The sequence below is a fragment of the Trichechus manatus genome, unplaced genomic scaffold (assembly GCF_000243295.1).
Source record: "Trichechus manatus latirostris isolate Lorelei unplaced genomic scaffold, TriManLat1.0 scaffold00022, whole genome shotgun sequence".
NCBI classification, from domain to species: domain Eukaryota; kingdom Metazoa; phylum Chordata; class Mammalia; order Sirenia; family Trichechidae; genus Trichechus; species Trichechus manatus.
Genome location: NW_004443958.1, coordinates 19697415 through 19711949, shown reverse-complemented (window position 1 = coordinate 19711949; position 14535 = coordinate 19697415). Strand labels below are relative to the sequence as shown.

General features: G+C 47.3%; 1 protein-coding gene across 1 annotated transcript in view; it reads right to left on the bottom strand.

Moving 5' to 3' along the window:
• TG (thyroglobulin) overlaps nt 1-14535 on the bottom strand; it is a 238068-nt gene that overhangs the window by 129434 nt on the left and 94099 nt on the right. Inside the window, exons 36-37 of the mRNA XM_004373014.2 lie at nt 2248-2382; nt 446-610 (exon numbers count right to left, since the gene is read on the bottom strand). Coding sequence (XP_004373071.1) covers nt 446-610; nt 2248-2382 — 300 coding nt within the window. The remainder of the gene's footprint in view (nt 1-445; nt 611-2247; nt 2383-14535) is intronic.

Sequence of the window (14535 nt, the reverse complement as noted above, 5' to 3'; positions counted from 1 at the left end):
TCTCTCATCACTGGCTGCGTCACATCAGAGAAGTAGCTTAATTTCTCTGGGTCCCAATCTCCTGATCTATAAGATGCGGATAAAACTCCTATCCTGCCGCCTCACAGGATTAGTGTGAGGACCAAATAAAATAAAGAATGAGAAAGAATTTTGTAAACCACAAAAGAATAATAAAGGGTAGCCTATTTAATTATTTCACTAAGAAACTCAAAGAACACAATGGGTTTTGTAATTCAAAGGAATAAACGAATAAAAGTGTTGCAGAGAAGCTATATGTTAGAAGTGATTTTCTTACCTTCCTTGAGTCTATGACTGCCACCTAGCCCAGGATAACTCTGGGCAACTTTCCCTTAGGTATCTCAAAAGCCACTGCCTGTCAAGTCACCACAGTCCCTTCCAGCCATCCCCAGGCTCCCAGGAATGGCCACAAAGGCTCAAGGCTTACCTAGCTTCCGGTAGACTTGACTGGCCTCCTCACGGAGCAAAAGTCGGCAGCTCTGGCTCTGCAGACTGTGGGTGCAGCTCTGGGTATCAGCATAGAACATGCATCTCACAGCCCCAGGTCGGGTCTGCAAAGCAGTGACGATGCAGGCTTGGTGACGGGAACACTCTGAGGAAAGGAGAGAAGAGTGAGGCCTGGACCTCAGAGGCATCACCTCAGTCATCCATACATCCATGTATCTACCCAGCCACTCATCCATCCAGGCATACATCCATCCACTCACCCACCCACCCAGCCACTCATACACCCATCCATGCATACATACATACATCCACTCATTCATCCATCCACCCATCCATTCATCCACCCACCCAAATATCCACTCATCCATCCATGCATACATCCATCCATCCAACCATTCATCCATCCACCTGTCCATTCATCTATCCACCCATCCATCTATCCACCCACCCATCCGTCATCCATCCATCCATCCATCCATCCATCCATCCATCCATGCAATCACTTATTCATTTGAGTACCTACTACACATCCCAGGCATTGTGCCAGGGGCTAGGAATAAAACAGGAGTGGTGGGGAACCCAATCTTCCCCTCAGTCTATTTTCCTCACAACATTTAGGTTTTTGTTCGTTTATTTAATTGATAAATGTGTCCTTATCATTCTCCTGCTTAAAACATCTCCACGGATCCCCAACTGCACTCAAAATTAAGTCTTCTCAGACAAGGTCTTCTATGTTCCAACCCTTGCCTTCGTCTTCAGCCTCATCTCCCTCTGTCTCCCCTCTGCTTCCTCCGCCCTCTGCATAATACCCACCATGTTCCATTAGGGGCCATGTTCTTTTTCATGTGTGCCAGGTACTGTGCTAGACAATTAAAATGATTCACAGCATTCTGGGTATTCAGTCTTGAGAACAGCTCTGAAAGCAGTGATGCTGCATTTGACTGGGAAAGCTACGCACTGCCTAAAGGCCCTATTCACTGCCCAATCTGTGAATGGCGCCACTTAGAGTTGTGCAGCGCACAACCTTTCATCTGTACACGGTGGCCCTGTCTACACTACAGGCATGATTTCTGCATATTGTTATCCAACCTTATAAAAGAATAGACTCATGGAATCTCAGAATTGGAGGAGCTTAAATGTCATCTAAGCTCAGCCTCCTTCAGAATCTAGAAGTCTGTAGAATTTCTTCTCAAGTTGTCACCTAGTCTTTGTTTAGATACCTCCAGAGATTGGAAGCTATCTAAAGGTCGTACACATCTGTAAACAGATTTGCCTATTAGAAAGTTCTTCATGTTCAACTGAAAAATATCTCCTGAAATCTGGTTTTAGCTTCAGTTCCCAGCTTTGTCCCATTAGCTTGGCTACGCAAGTATAATTCCTCTTCACAATGATTGCCCACCTGTGATCTAAGGACAGTGGTCAGGGTTTCCACACATCTCCTCTGTTTCAGACCAACCACCTAGATCCTTCCTATGAGCTTCTGCTGGCCTGCCTTAATGTCCCCTCACTTGCTGGCCTGGCTTAACGTCCCCTCACTTGCTGGCTAGCTTAACGTCCCCTCACTTGCTGGCTGGCTTATCTCCTTGGAGACCTTGCCTACAGGCTGACCCTGGGGTTCTATGGAGGAGACCTCACCCAGGATCTATTCCAAGTTAATTCCTTCCTGCCAGGCACCCCAGGTTATCTTGGGCTCTCACGTGTGTTTCTGGGGTCAGAATCTCGAGTGGCACTGTGTGAGACCCTGTGTCAGTCACCCCTCCAGGAGGTAAAAACTCCCCTTACCCAACAAACAGAGGTCTCGGGCAGCAGAGAAGTCACTGGCAGCAGCAGTGCTGATGTGGGCAACATCAAAGTGCCGGATGGATGGATCGACAATGACTGAAGAGATGGTCAGGGACTGCCACGCATCCGGAGGGACTGGGAGAAAAAGCAGGGGATAGTCACACACTGATTCCATTTGTGCGTAACGAAGACGGCTGAGCCCTACCAAATGTCCCCAGGGACAACCCTAGGGGCATCCTCCTCATGGACTCCATCCTTGTGTGACCCTGCCATTATTCCTCTCTTCGTCTCTCCAGTCTACAGTCATGTATGACGACTTGCTTATGAGTCCAGCCCTGTGCCCAGGCCTGGGATACAGAGGTAGAAAATAACGATAAATAAATGCATGACTGTTTCCCTTAAGGAGCTCATAGTAAAATGGGAGAGAAGCTGAGAAGAAAATCATTATAATAGTTGTTATAATGCAATCATTAGAATTTTACTACCAATAATGATAATAACAGACTTATCCATGCTGTGTGGTATTGTTCTTGGGTCTTCATGGTCACCATATCACTTAATATAAGTTCACGGAGGAGGAAAGGCCCAGTTCCCTCTGTAGTGGACACTGTAGTGTGCTGACTAGGCCTTCTTCCCAGACTAAGATTCTCATTTCGCCAGCTGTTGGGAAGTTGGCGGCTGTTGGGTTACAGTTGAATCCCTCTCCAGGATTTGCTTTCGGTCTAGGAGAGCTCCCTCCCCTCCACAGGAACAGCCTGCATCCAAAATTGGTAAGAGGTGGTATAACAGTTAAGCACTTGGCTGTTAACCGAAAGGTTGGCAGTTGAACCCACCCAGCGGCTCCATGGGAGAAAGACCTGGCAAATCTGTTCCTGTAAAGATTACAACTTTGACAACCCTAGGGAGCAGTTCTACTCTGCCACATGGGGTTCCTATGGGTCAAAAATGGACTTGACAACACCTAACAACAAAAGCATATGAAGGCTTGACCCCTTTGTCTCAAGATGGATCAACTCTGAAGGACCATCTCAGCTTCAGAGCTCACTGAGGGATGGGTTACTGCAATTTCACTGAAGTTCAACTTCTCCTCTGCCTAATCCTGCCCACCCCTCCCCTTTCCTTACAGGTAGTATTACTGAGCTCATGCCACACTAAACTTCCTGCATGCAAATCTCCATCTCAGAGTCTGTTCCTGGGAAACCCCACCTAAAACATCCCCTTTTAAAAATGAAGCAAATGAGGCACAGAGAGGTTAAAATGACTTGCCCAAGAGTGTCAAAGGTAAGTGGTGGAACAAGACTGAAACTAGGTCTTTCCATGTGCCCAGACTGTGCCTTCAATGGCTCCACCATACTACCTCCCAAGGCCTGTAACACAGGACATGGCTGCCCACCAAGAGGGAGACAAGGTGTAGTGGGTGGAGGACGTGGCTTGGGCAAACGGGACAAGAGCATGCCACGTCTGGGTCACCACGTGCCCTGGTAGAGACAGGCTGTGTGTGTCTGTGAGGGTAGAGGAGAAGCTGAAAAAGGTTTCAGATTCCACTACATAGAAGGAGAGTGGGTTTAGGTCATGGGTGTATTATATTGTCCAGAAATAACTGCTGTTGTTGAATGCCATGGAGTCAATTCCGACCCATAGCAATCCTACAGGACAGAGTAGATCTGCCCCATAGAGTTTCCTAGGCTGATTTTTTTATGGGAGCAGGTCACCAGGTCTTTTCTCCTGCAGAGCCGCTCACTGGTGGGTTCAAACCACCGATCTCTCAGTTAGCAGCCGAGCGCTAAACCTTTGCGCCACCAGGACTCCTAGAAATAACACTAAAGAGGGCAAAATGCTGCCTCCCAACACAGGCCTCCCTCCGTGCTCACCGAGAGTGCTGACTCTAGATCACTCCAGAGAGGTGTGTGGTGGGTGCATCATCCATGGATAATTCCCAGAGAATAGCGAATGATTTTTTTTTTTTTTTGCTTTTGTCTTTGATGCTGTTTCAGAAGACCCCGTCATTTACCCTTTTAATAAACTTGTGAGCATTTGCCTTGTGTTTGCAAAGCACTGTGGCAACCTTAGGTGTGGTGCTTCACAGTTTACAAAGCGTGTCCACATCATCGTCACATCGGATTCCCACAGCACTCTGTTCGAGAGCTAGAGTAGGAGTTCAAAGGCCCTCTGCACAAGCGAGGAATCGGAAGCTCGGAAAGGTTACGTGACTTTCCTGAGAATACCACGCAGGACAGTGACCAAACCAGGAGCAGAATCGGCCTCCTGGCTCTAAATCAGCCCTCACTCCCTCACCTCTGAGCTTCCTCTCTAGCTGAGCACACTCCAGAGAATTAACCCCTGGTAGAGAGAGGTCTTTGTCGTTTATACACCATGCTCTTAGCTGTATAGGGAAGCCTGCAATTTTTATCTCAAACCTATCTTGGGGTCACTAAAATTAGAATGGTAAATAAAGTAGCAAAACAACATAGTACCACTAGCTTTTTTTTTTTTTTAATTAAAAGAAAAAAGACAGCAAACGTTTATCCAGAGAAGTCACCCAATAAATGTAATCAGATTTCACATCAGCTCAGCAACAGGACAGTGAACTGCCAATTCTAATTATTGCATTAGTATAATGCAATAATTATTATATGCAATTATTATAATGCAACTGCCTTATACCCTGTTCTGGGGCGCTGAGAGCCAAGCTCAGAAGCATGAGTGCTGTCCTTCTGAACTTGGGACCTGCTTTCACTGCAAGAGACTCTGGGCTTTGGTTTTTTTTAAGCATTCCCCACAGGTTGCTATTTTCATGGTCAATACAAGTGGCATTTTTGCAACACAACCAAAATGAGCTACATATTTCTAGCTGGCGAGCCCTCTGCAATTGTAGAGGATTATGACGGGGCTTTGGGACCGAACCTGCCAATTATGGGCTTAAACCAGAAACTTTGGCGGTCCTCCGTGTTTAGGTGGATGTCTAGGGGAAAGCGCTATAATTGAAGGGTGAATTTCATCTCCAGAGTGAGAGCCAGCTCCACTGCCGCACCCCAGGGCCTGGAGCCAAGTCCCTGTGGCGCCCTCCACCTGTCCCTGTCCCTCGCCGGCATGGATGGGACATTGTTGTCGTTGTGCAGATTCCAACACCTGGGGTCCCACAGGCAACTTATGATGATTCTGAACACAAGCTCCTCATGGATGCCAAAGCATGATTAGGCATGAAAGCTGGAGGTTCTTGGTAGCATCCTGTAAGACTTTACTATTTGCCAGGACACCTGCAACACTAGGTCACTACAACCCGTAAGGCAGGCACCACGGCTGCCCCCGTTTTACAAAGCAGGAAACTGAAGAGATGGAGCTAAGTGCCTTAGGGGCTTAGCTGATAAGTGACGGTGCTGGGGCTTGAACCGAGCTCCGTCAGGTACAGAACCCACGTTTACTGCAGCTCAGGACCTCCTCCGTGTGAATGACAGTGATGGCGGCTTTCGGAGGCTGGTTTCAGGCACCGCCAGCGTGGCACAGAGGCTGTGCTACTGACCACTCTGCTGTGTGGCAGTCTGGGAGGACCCCAACGAGGTGGACAGGCTGATGGTCCGTGTTCCATCTGACACAGCTATGCCGCTTCCCCCTCGACCTAGACCTTGCGGGCTCAGTGGGTAAGCACTGCCTGCTCTTGGTGACTCTTTCACACCATAAAGACAATCTAAGTGTGGAAGAGTTTATTAGCAAGTTCTAAGATCATGGAGGAGGACACGTTCTCGGAGGTAAGTGGCTCTGCCACATCCATTAACAGAGGGGAAACGGTGGAGGGAAAAGAGGCCCGTCAGTGTCAAGCAGCGCCTTCCCTCTGTGACCAGGTGATACCAGCAACAGGTGCTACCATTTACTGGGCAGGCAGTAAGTGCTTGAAAATTCATGCAAAGATCACCCAATTCAGTCTTCACAAGAGTCTACTGAGGTGAACAATATTCTCCCTATTTTACAGAACAGAAAAGTGAGGCTCAGAGAGGGTCCATGACTTAACTTCCACATCTGCAGCCTTTCAGGCAGGAAAAGCATTTCTGGAACCAGCAAACCATGTGAACCTGACCCAAGAATAAGCTGAATAGGAACAGCTAGGTGCTTCTCCGGCCACCTTCCCGGCAACCATCGACCAGCCTGGTGGGAAGCGCCCGGCGCAAAGGTCATCAGACAGGAACGACGCTCACAGACATCCTCATTTCTCGCCAGAGAGCATCTCTCAAGCGCAAACCACGTCACTCTGGGCTGTTTTTGCCCTTGTTAGTACTCGGGAAAACCACACTCCTTTGATAGCAGAAGGAAAAAAAAAAATAGACGCCCTTGCTATTTTGTGATCATTTAACAGATGAAAACGGGATCAGAGTTGTCTGTTGGTTTTGCATTTCTCCAGAGGGAAATTCACCGAACTTGCAGCACACCCCGCTGTGTCACTTTTAACATTTATAAGACAATAATAATAATACCCAGAGATATACTTTGCCTACTGAGAGTCTCTGAAGGCCAAAAAGCAGAACATATATATGTAATGAGGAGCCCTGGCGACGCAGTGGTTAAGAGCTTAGCCGCTAACCAAAAGGTCGGCTGTTCAAATCCACCAGCCGCTCTTTGGAAACCCTAGGGGGTAGTCCTACTCTGTCCTATAGGGTCACTATGAGCTGGAATCAACTCAATGGCAACATGTTCGTTCAGCCCCATATATCTATTTCTGAGCTCTCTGGTGAGCCTGGTTTCATCTTTAACTCTGTATCAACAGTGCTTAGCAGAAGCTTAGAGAGTCCTCCACGAAAACACCAATCCATTAACTCCCGGAGGGCCTGCTCTTCCCCAGTGTGACACTCTGGCATAAAAAAAGCTAGCTAAATAGGAGCAGACCGGTGCTTCTCTAGACACCTTTCCAGCCTCCACCGACTGGCCTGGTGGGAAGCGCCCAGTGTGAAGGTCAACAGAAAGGACCGACGCTCACAGACATGCTGGTTCCATGTCAGATAATACATACTGAAATGGCTAATATTTATTAAGCATGTCCTATTGGCCAGGCCATGGACTGCCAGAAGAAGGAACAAGTCTGTCTTTGAAGAAGTACAGCCAGAATGTTCCTTAGAAGCAAGGATGGTGAGGCTTTGTCTCACGTACTTTGGACATGTTATTAGGAGGGACCAGTCCCTGCAGAAGGACATCATGCTTGGTAAAGCAGGAGGGTCAACAAAAAAGAGGAAGACCCTCAAAGAGATAGATTGACACAGTGGTTGCAACAATGGGCTCAAACATAGCAATGATTGTAAGGATGGCACAGGACCGGACAGTGATGTGCTCTGTTGTACATAGGGTCATTATGAGTTGGAACTGACTCAATGGCACCTTACAATAACAACTGGTGAGACAGTATTCTTCGCCAACACCACAGTTCAAATGCATCAAAGAGTAATGAATATATTGTGGACTTGCAAAAGAATGAACAAATCAGTCCTAGAAGAAACATAACCCAAATGCTCCTTAGAAGCGAGGATGGTGAGACTTTGACTTCCTTACTTTGGACGCGTCATGAGAAAGACCAATCACTAGAAAAGAACATCATGTTTGGTAAAGCAGAGAGTCAGCGAAAACAAGGGAAACCCTCAATGAGACAGATTGACATGATAGCCGAAACAGCGGACTCAAACATCAAAGATCATTAAGAATGCACAGGACTGGGCAACCTTTAGCTGTGTTATGCATAAGGTTGCCACGAGTTGGAACCGATTCCATAGCAACGAACAACAACGTTGGCCAGATACAATGACGTGTTTCATTTAACTGCTCACACAACCATCTGACATGGGGGTTCTGATCACTCCCACCCCGAGAGGCAGCCTTGCACGCTGGAAAGAGGGGAGCACCCCGAGGACAACTGCCTGGCCAGACTCTGTCTAGTTCCAGCTCTGAGACTTTAAGTAAATGACTCTCCAACGCCTCAATCATTGTTATTTTGTTTTCATCTGTAAGCAGGAAGAGTCATATCATCTGTGCCATAGAGCAGAGCTCCCCATGTGAAAAGGGTCACAGTTCGCGATTGGTCCTTTCAGCATGTGGGAGGGGGAGCTAGGGCTGGTCCCCTCCCCTCGCTAGCCCAGTGGGCCATGCAAATGTGACTTTTCACTTCCTGTGAAAAAGCCAGAGAGCTGTGGACACAGGGTGAGGGCTGGAAGGAATGAGGCCTGCAAACCGCTTGGTGCATGAGTAATGCTCAGTAATGAGGTCTGGATTCTCTCTGCGTTGGCTCCAAGCCTAACACCCTAGCATGGTGCTTAGTTGTCGAATGCATGCGAGCATGCCTGCTGTCACTTGCAGAACAGGGCATTGTCAACCCAAATGGGAATATCCATTGTATTGACATCACCCTCCTGGGAAGAAAAGCCTGACATCAAGATTGTCACACAAGAGGCGTAGCTTCGTCCTGTGGCCCAGGAGGGCCAGAAAAGACCTACTAAAATGATTCAGGGATAACAAAGGTCTAGAACAGGAGTCAGCGGGGTTTTTCTGTGAAGAGGCAGATAGTAAATATTTTAGGCTTTGCCAGCCATATTTGGTCTCTGTTGCATATTCTTTGCCTTGGGCAATACAAAACCAGGTTGTAGACTGTAGTTTGCCAATCCCTAGTCTAGAAAAAGGGGGCAGGTAGAATTCTTGCCTTCCATGTGCTGGAGACCCAGGTTCAATTCCTGACCAATGCAGCTCATGTGTGGCCACCACTGGTCATTGGAGACTTGCGTGTTGCCATGATGCTGAACATGTTTCAGCAGAGCTTCCAGACTAAGATGGGTTAGGAAGAAGAGATTGGTGATCTACTTTCAAGAATCAACCAGTGAAAACCCTATGGAGCACAATGGTCTGATCTGCAAACAATCACGGTGATGGCACGGGACCAGGCAGCATTTTGTTGTGTTGTGCATGGGGTTACCATGAGTTGGGGGCACACTTGATGGCACCTAACAACAACAGCAACAAGTCTAGAAAGATGGAGACTGAGAAGGTCCTGAGTTAGGTCACTGGGCACCATGATGTACGGGACTCTGAATCGGCATCATTCTGGGAACCAAAAAATCCAGCAGGCACTTGGCAGGGAGTGTTTGTGATTTTCCTGCAATGAGGAGTGGTTGGGTTATGCCATTGGAAGCCAAAATACCGTAATTGTTTGACATGTTGGTGGTCATCCTTCCTAATTTGGGATGTTAAAGTCCTTTTACAAAATGATGAGGAAGATAGATTTTAGTTTGCTTGCTTTTTTAAATATTCTACTGACATGCTAGAGATAATAAGCAAATCTCTAGTCCATATCTTTCTCTCTATACCTGCTCTATACTTGTATGTTCATTGCTTACTAGACACCTCCAAGCGGATGCCCCCAGCCACCCTAAACTCAGTCCCCTCCCCCCACCTCACCCATACTCTTCTTGGGAATTGGTACCAGCATTTATGGGGCTGCCCAGCTTGAAACCCTAACCATTATCCTTGACTAGTGTTCAAACAAACAGAATGTCCATCTGGAAAGGACTCAGTACGACTATCAGAGTAAATATCCCTTCAAGTGTAAATATCCCTTCAAGATTCTACCATTGTAAGTGGATACTGTGCCTGGTGGGGTGAACACAGCCCATCTGGATTTGTAGCTAAAAGCATGATGCATAAGGCCCTTCATGATCTCTCTGCTGCTTACCTGGCCAACCCTCCAGCCTCGTCTCTCATCAGTCTATCTCCTGACACTCCAAACTCCCATGTGGTGATCTAGCCACTCTGTGTGTAAGACTTTTTTCACTCTTCCCTTTGTTTGGCATCCTTTTAGAAAGTGAAGTCAGTTCAGTCATACGATGACTCTATCATCCTTCAAAACCCAACTCAGACGGCATCTCCTCTGGAAAGTCTTCTAAGACCCCCTCTGCCACATACCCCAAATGCTTCTTCTTCTCTAAGCACCTTATCAAAATGTCTACTGATCCACTAATGCACTGCATTGAAATTTACTTATCTTCTTATCCCTCTGTTAAATTGTGAGCTCCTTGAGATCAAAAACTCTGCCTTGGTTTTCATCGGCTCTCCAGGATCAGTCTTAACAGCATGCAAAGAATAATAAAAATAATAACAACACTTACCAAGTATTCACTATGGAGCCCATGTGCCACAGCAGTTAGGAGATACGGCTGCTAACCAAAAAGGTCAGAAGTTCAAATCCACCAGCCGCTCCTTGGAAACACTATGTGGCAGTTCTACTCTGTCCTATAGGGTCGCTATGAGTCAGAATTGACTCGATGGCAACAGGTTTGGTTTTTTGGTTTATGTGCTAAATACTGGGCTAAGTATTTTGGACTTATTGCCTCCATCAGTAAGTGTGTATTGAATGAATTAACTAACAAAGCCCCTTTAAGAGCAATGAGTTATGATTTTTTTATGTCTATAAAGATCAGCACTATAACGATTCACATACCACAAGACCTCGATAAGTAATTATTGAATAAGCCAGTTGATTAACTAGTCACATAGAAAACCAATAGTGGGCAGCTAATTTGCATAATATCTCACTTTTATGGGGCAGATTTCAGTTTATAAAACACTTTCATTTAGTAGCTTCTTCAACCCAAGGATTAATAGTATTATCATCACTATTTTGCAGAGGACTAACCCAAGGCTCAGAGATGGTAAATAAGGTCGTCAAAGTCACAGCTCGTGACTGGTCAACCAGGACTCGATGCAGATTGCTCCCTGTCATCCGATGCCCCCCCTCCACCACCACTCCTCCTCCTCATGACTTAACTTCAGTGCTTCTCTTTAGCAGTATGCACACCATAGGCAGAAGTTTCCACAGACATCTGTGGTGGTCCAGCATCTGTTCCAGCTTTGAGTTTTGGGGGATAGTGAGTAATCATCTTTTATGCCATTAACTTCAAAGACACTTCTGGGGGAAATTTCTAACTAAGAAAAAACCATATACATGAAACCAGACTTGGATCTACACTCTCTCCATGTCCTCATGGCAAATTACTAAATTGAGTCACGGCAAAATTCCCAGTGGAAATTCAAAGGCTTCAATTGATTTCAAATGATTTCTCTCTAAGAAGTTTGACTCATGTCAAGTGCCCCCTCCGCCCACCCCCACAGGCTAACAGGCTATCTGGGAGATGGTGTGAGAACTGGGTTTCCTGAGAGCATCCGTATACCTAGTTTGGGTCAGTGTGCATGATCCTGGGTTGCTGGGTAAAACTACAGAAATCCAGAGGAACAAATGGGTGTGAAGGGCCAACGTGACCTGAACAGTCATTCCAATAGTGCAGAGGCCTCTCCTGGGCTGTTGAACGAGAGCATAGGGCAGCCCCTGAGTTCTCAGTGGACTGTAGGTAACTAGCCCAAGGCCACACGGCCAGTGTGAACCCAGGCAGGCCAGCTCCTGAGGCCGCGCTCTTGCCCGCTGTGCTGTACCCTCTCCGGTCTCTGTAGTGGGAGGAGCAGCTGCAGCTGTTGCCATTTACCAACTACTGCGGGTCTGTGCGAGGTACTGTGCTAAGCACTTTGCATACGTGACCCCATCCAAATCGCACAGCCACCCAGGATGGAGGGAATGTTATGAATTCCATCTTACCCTTAAGGAAACTGAGGCTGAGCAGTGAAGTGACTTGCCCTAGATCACACAAAGAGTAGGAATAGAACTGGAATTGAAGCTCACGTCTGCCCGATGCTCAAGTCTCTATGCTTTACTGCTTCCATTTCTACAAACGTCAAGCCCCTCCTGCTTACCTGTGGGCAAGGTTTTACAAAACCAGAAACAAAAGCAAACAAAACAAAAAACCACACCCTAAAGCGTCACTCCACATGGAGCCGTCCTACTCTGCGCACGCGGGGTCACCAGGAGCTGGAATCGACTCGATGGCAATTAACAACGACAACAGCAAAGCACAACTGAACCGATCATCAGCATTGTGGAAACAGAAAGCTTACAGGGGAACTTTAAGCCAAGCCCGCACACAGTGAAGGAATGTCTAAGCCGTCTGAGTACTCCAGCGGCATGGGGCTCATCATCTCCATCTCACCTCATCAAAGGAGAGAACGAGCGCCTTCCATTATTTGACTCCACCCCGTTCTCACTGCATTCCCCACCCTCCTCTCATGATACCAGACACTCCATCTATATGGGAGCCCTCCCTTCCCTCTTCCCAAAGCCATTCCCTAAAAAGTAACCTGCAAGCTAAACTGCATCCCCAAGTCTGGTTCCTGGGGAACCCAGCCTGCAACAGCCACCATATTCAGTGGGGCAGCTCTGGGATCAGATTCAGACTGGATTTGAATCCCAGCTCTACCATTGACTAGCTATATGACCCTGGACCTCTCTGGGCTTCAGCTTCCAAATCTGTAAAACAGGCATAATCATACATACCTCATGGGGCAATCGTGAGGATTAGAATATGCAAAGCTCTTAGCACGTAGAACTGCCCTCCATCGGATTTTCAGGGCTGTGCCTATCAGAAGCAATCACCAGCCTTACGGGGTGGGTTTGAACCGCCAACCTTTCAGTTAGTAAGCAGTCCAGCACTTAACCATTTGCACCACCCAGGGACTTCCTCTCAATACGTAGGAATTTAAAAATGTATAATTTCATCACTCTGCCTTTAACTGGCTGCAACGTGGGAGACCCGCTGTCTCTCTCGGCGCCTCGGTTTCCTCCTCTGTACAAAGATGGGTTTGGATGTGGGAGCTATGGCTGGCATTTCTTGAATACTCTTCAAGTTCTGTGTGGAGCATTTTACTTAATTTATTTCATCTTCAACAAAACCCCGCTAGACTGATATTTATTCTTAACTATCATTCTCATTTTACAGAGGCGAATTGAGGCCTCAGGAGGCTAAGCCATCTGGCCCCCGGGTACTCAGTGCGTCAGTGACGGACTAGGATTTGAAGTCGGGCTGATGGACTTCAAAGCAGCGCGCTCCATCAAAATGTCACACTGCTTCCCTCAATTAGGTGGTGTGCACGCGTCCTTCCCGTGCTGACATTTTTAGGCTCACATGACTCAGTCTCCAGATTAACAAGAAACATTTACAGAGAAGATCAGCTGAAATCCATAGACCTACAGGCACGGCTGAGAGCACAGGACGGAGGCAAAGCAGACAAGTTGATTCTCTTCAACTGCACAGCCCAAAAGACTGTCCCTGCCGGCACTTCCATTTCCATCCCTCCCGGATCCTGGCTTGGCCTCTGTCATTGAACTCCAGGATGAGGCTGGGGAAAGGTGCAAAGCTGAGCAGAGCAAACTTTAATAGAGCTTCTCTCCTAGCACCTCCTCCTATCTGCTCAGCTGCAGTCCCACTAGGAGCTCCCTCTGCTGGTAGTCACCTGCACTGCACCCACCACTCAGGGCTAAAGAGTATTTTGACCTTCCTCAGGCGAAATGATCACAGAAAGTAGAGTACAAATTCCCAAGGATGCATTTTCCATGTTTTCCTATGGCTTCCAATTCAAATACTAAATTTACTTCAGTGGCACCTACAAATAGAACTGTTCCTGAAGTAGTGGATGGGAACCAAAATGTCAATTCTCTTGGGAATAAGCCACTGGAAGACCCACCACTTGGGCATGCGGAGAGTGGTGAGATACATATTGTCTCAGGCAGGTTCCCACACTTGGGACGGCATCCACGTTCACCGTGAACATCCTCTCTGAATTGGTGATTGTGGGGTCTTTTAATATGCAGCAGACATTTTCTCTCATGTAGAAATGACATATCTACTGTTTCATTTGTCTGAAAAACGAAACATTTTTCCCCAGAGAGGAAAATGGTACCCAACAGACAGATGACACAATTCTCATTTCCTCAAAACCTGCCTGTCCACCCTCCAAGGTATCCGCCTCACAGCCAAGCAGAAAGCTTTCAAGTAGCCCAGTTTTAAACATCATGGTTCAACTGCTTAAAACCCTTCAAGGGTATAGGATACCCAAGGCCTTTTCTGTTTTGGCCCCTGCCCCCTCTCCACCCCCACCTAGCCTCTCTCCTGCCCTGGCTGCCCCGCAACCCTGATCTCCTTATATTCCCCATGGAGGCTGCTCCAACCCAGGCCCCTGAATTCTGTCCACGCAGGCCTTCTGCCCAGAGCACCCTCAACACCCCTTGACCCTCTGACCAATATGTGCCAGCCAGTCCTAACCCACCTGGAGTAAAGGAGAATGAAGAACATCAAAGACACAAGGAAAGTATTAGCCCAAGAGACAGAAAGGGCCACATAAACCAGAGACTTCATCAGCCTGAGACTAGAAGAACTAGATAGT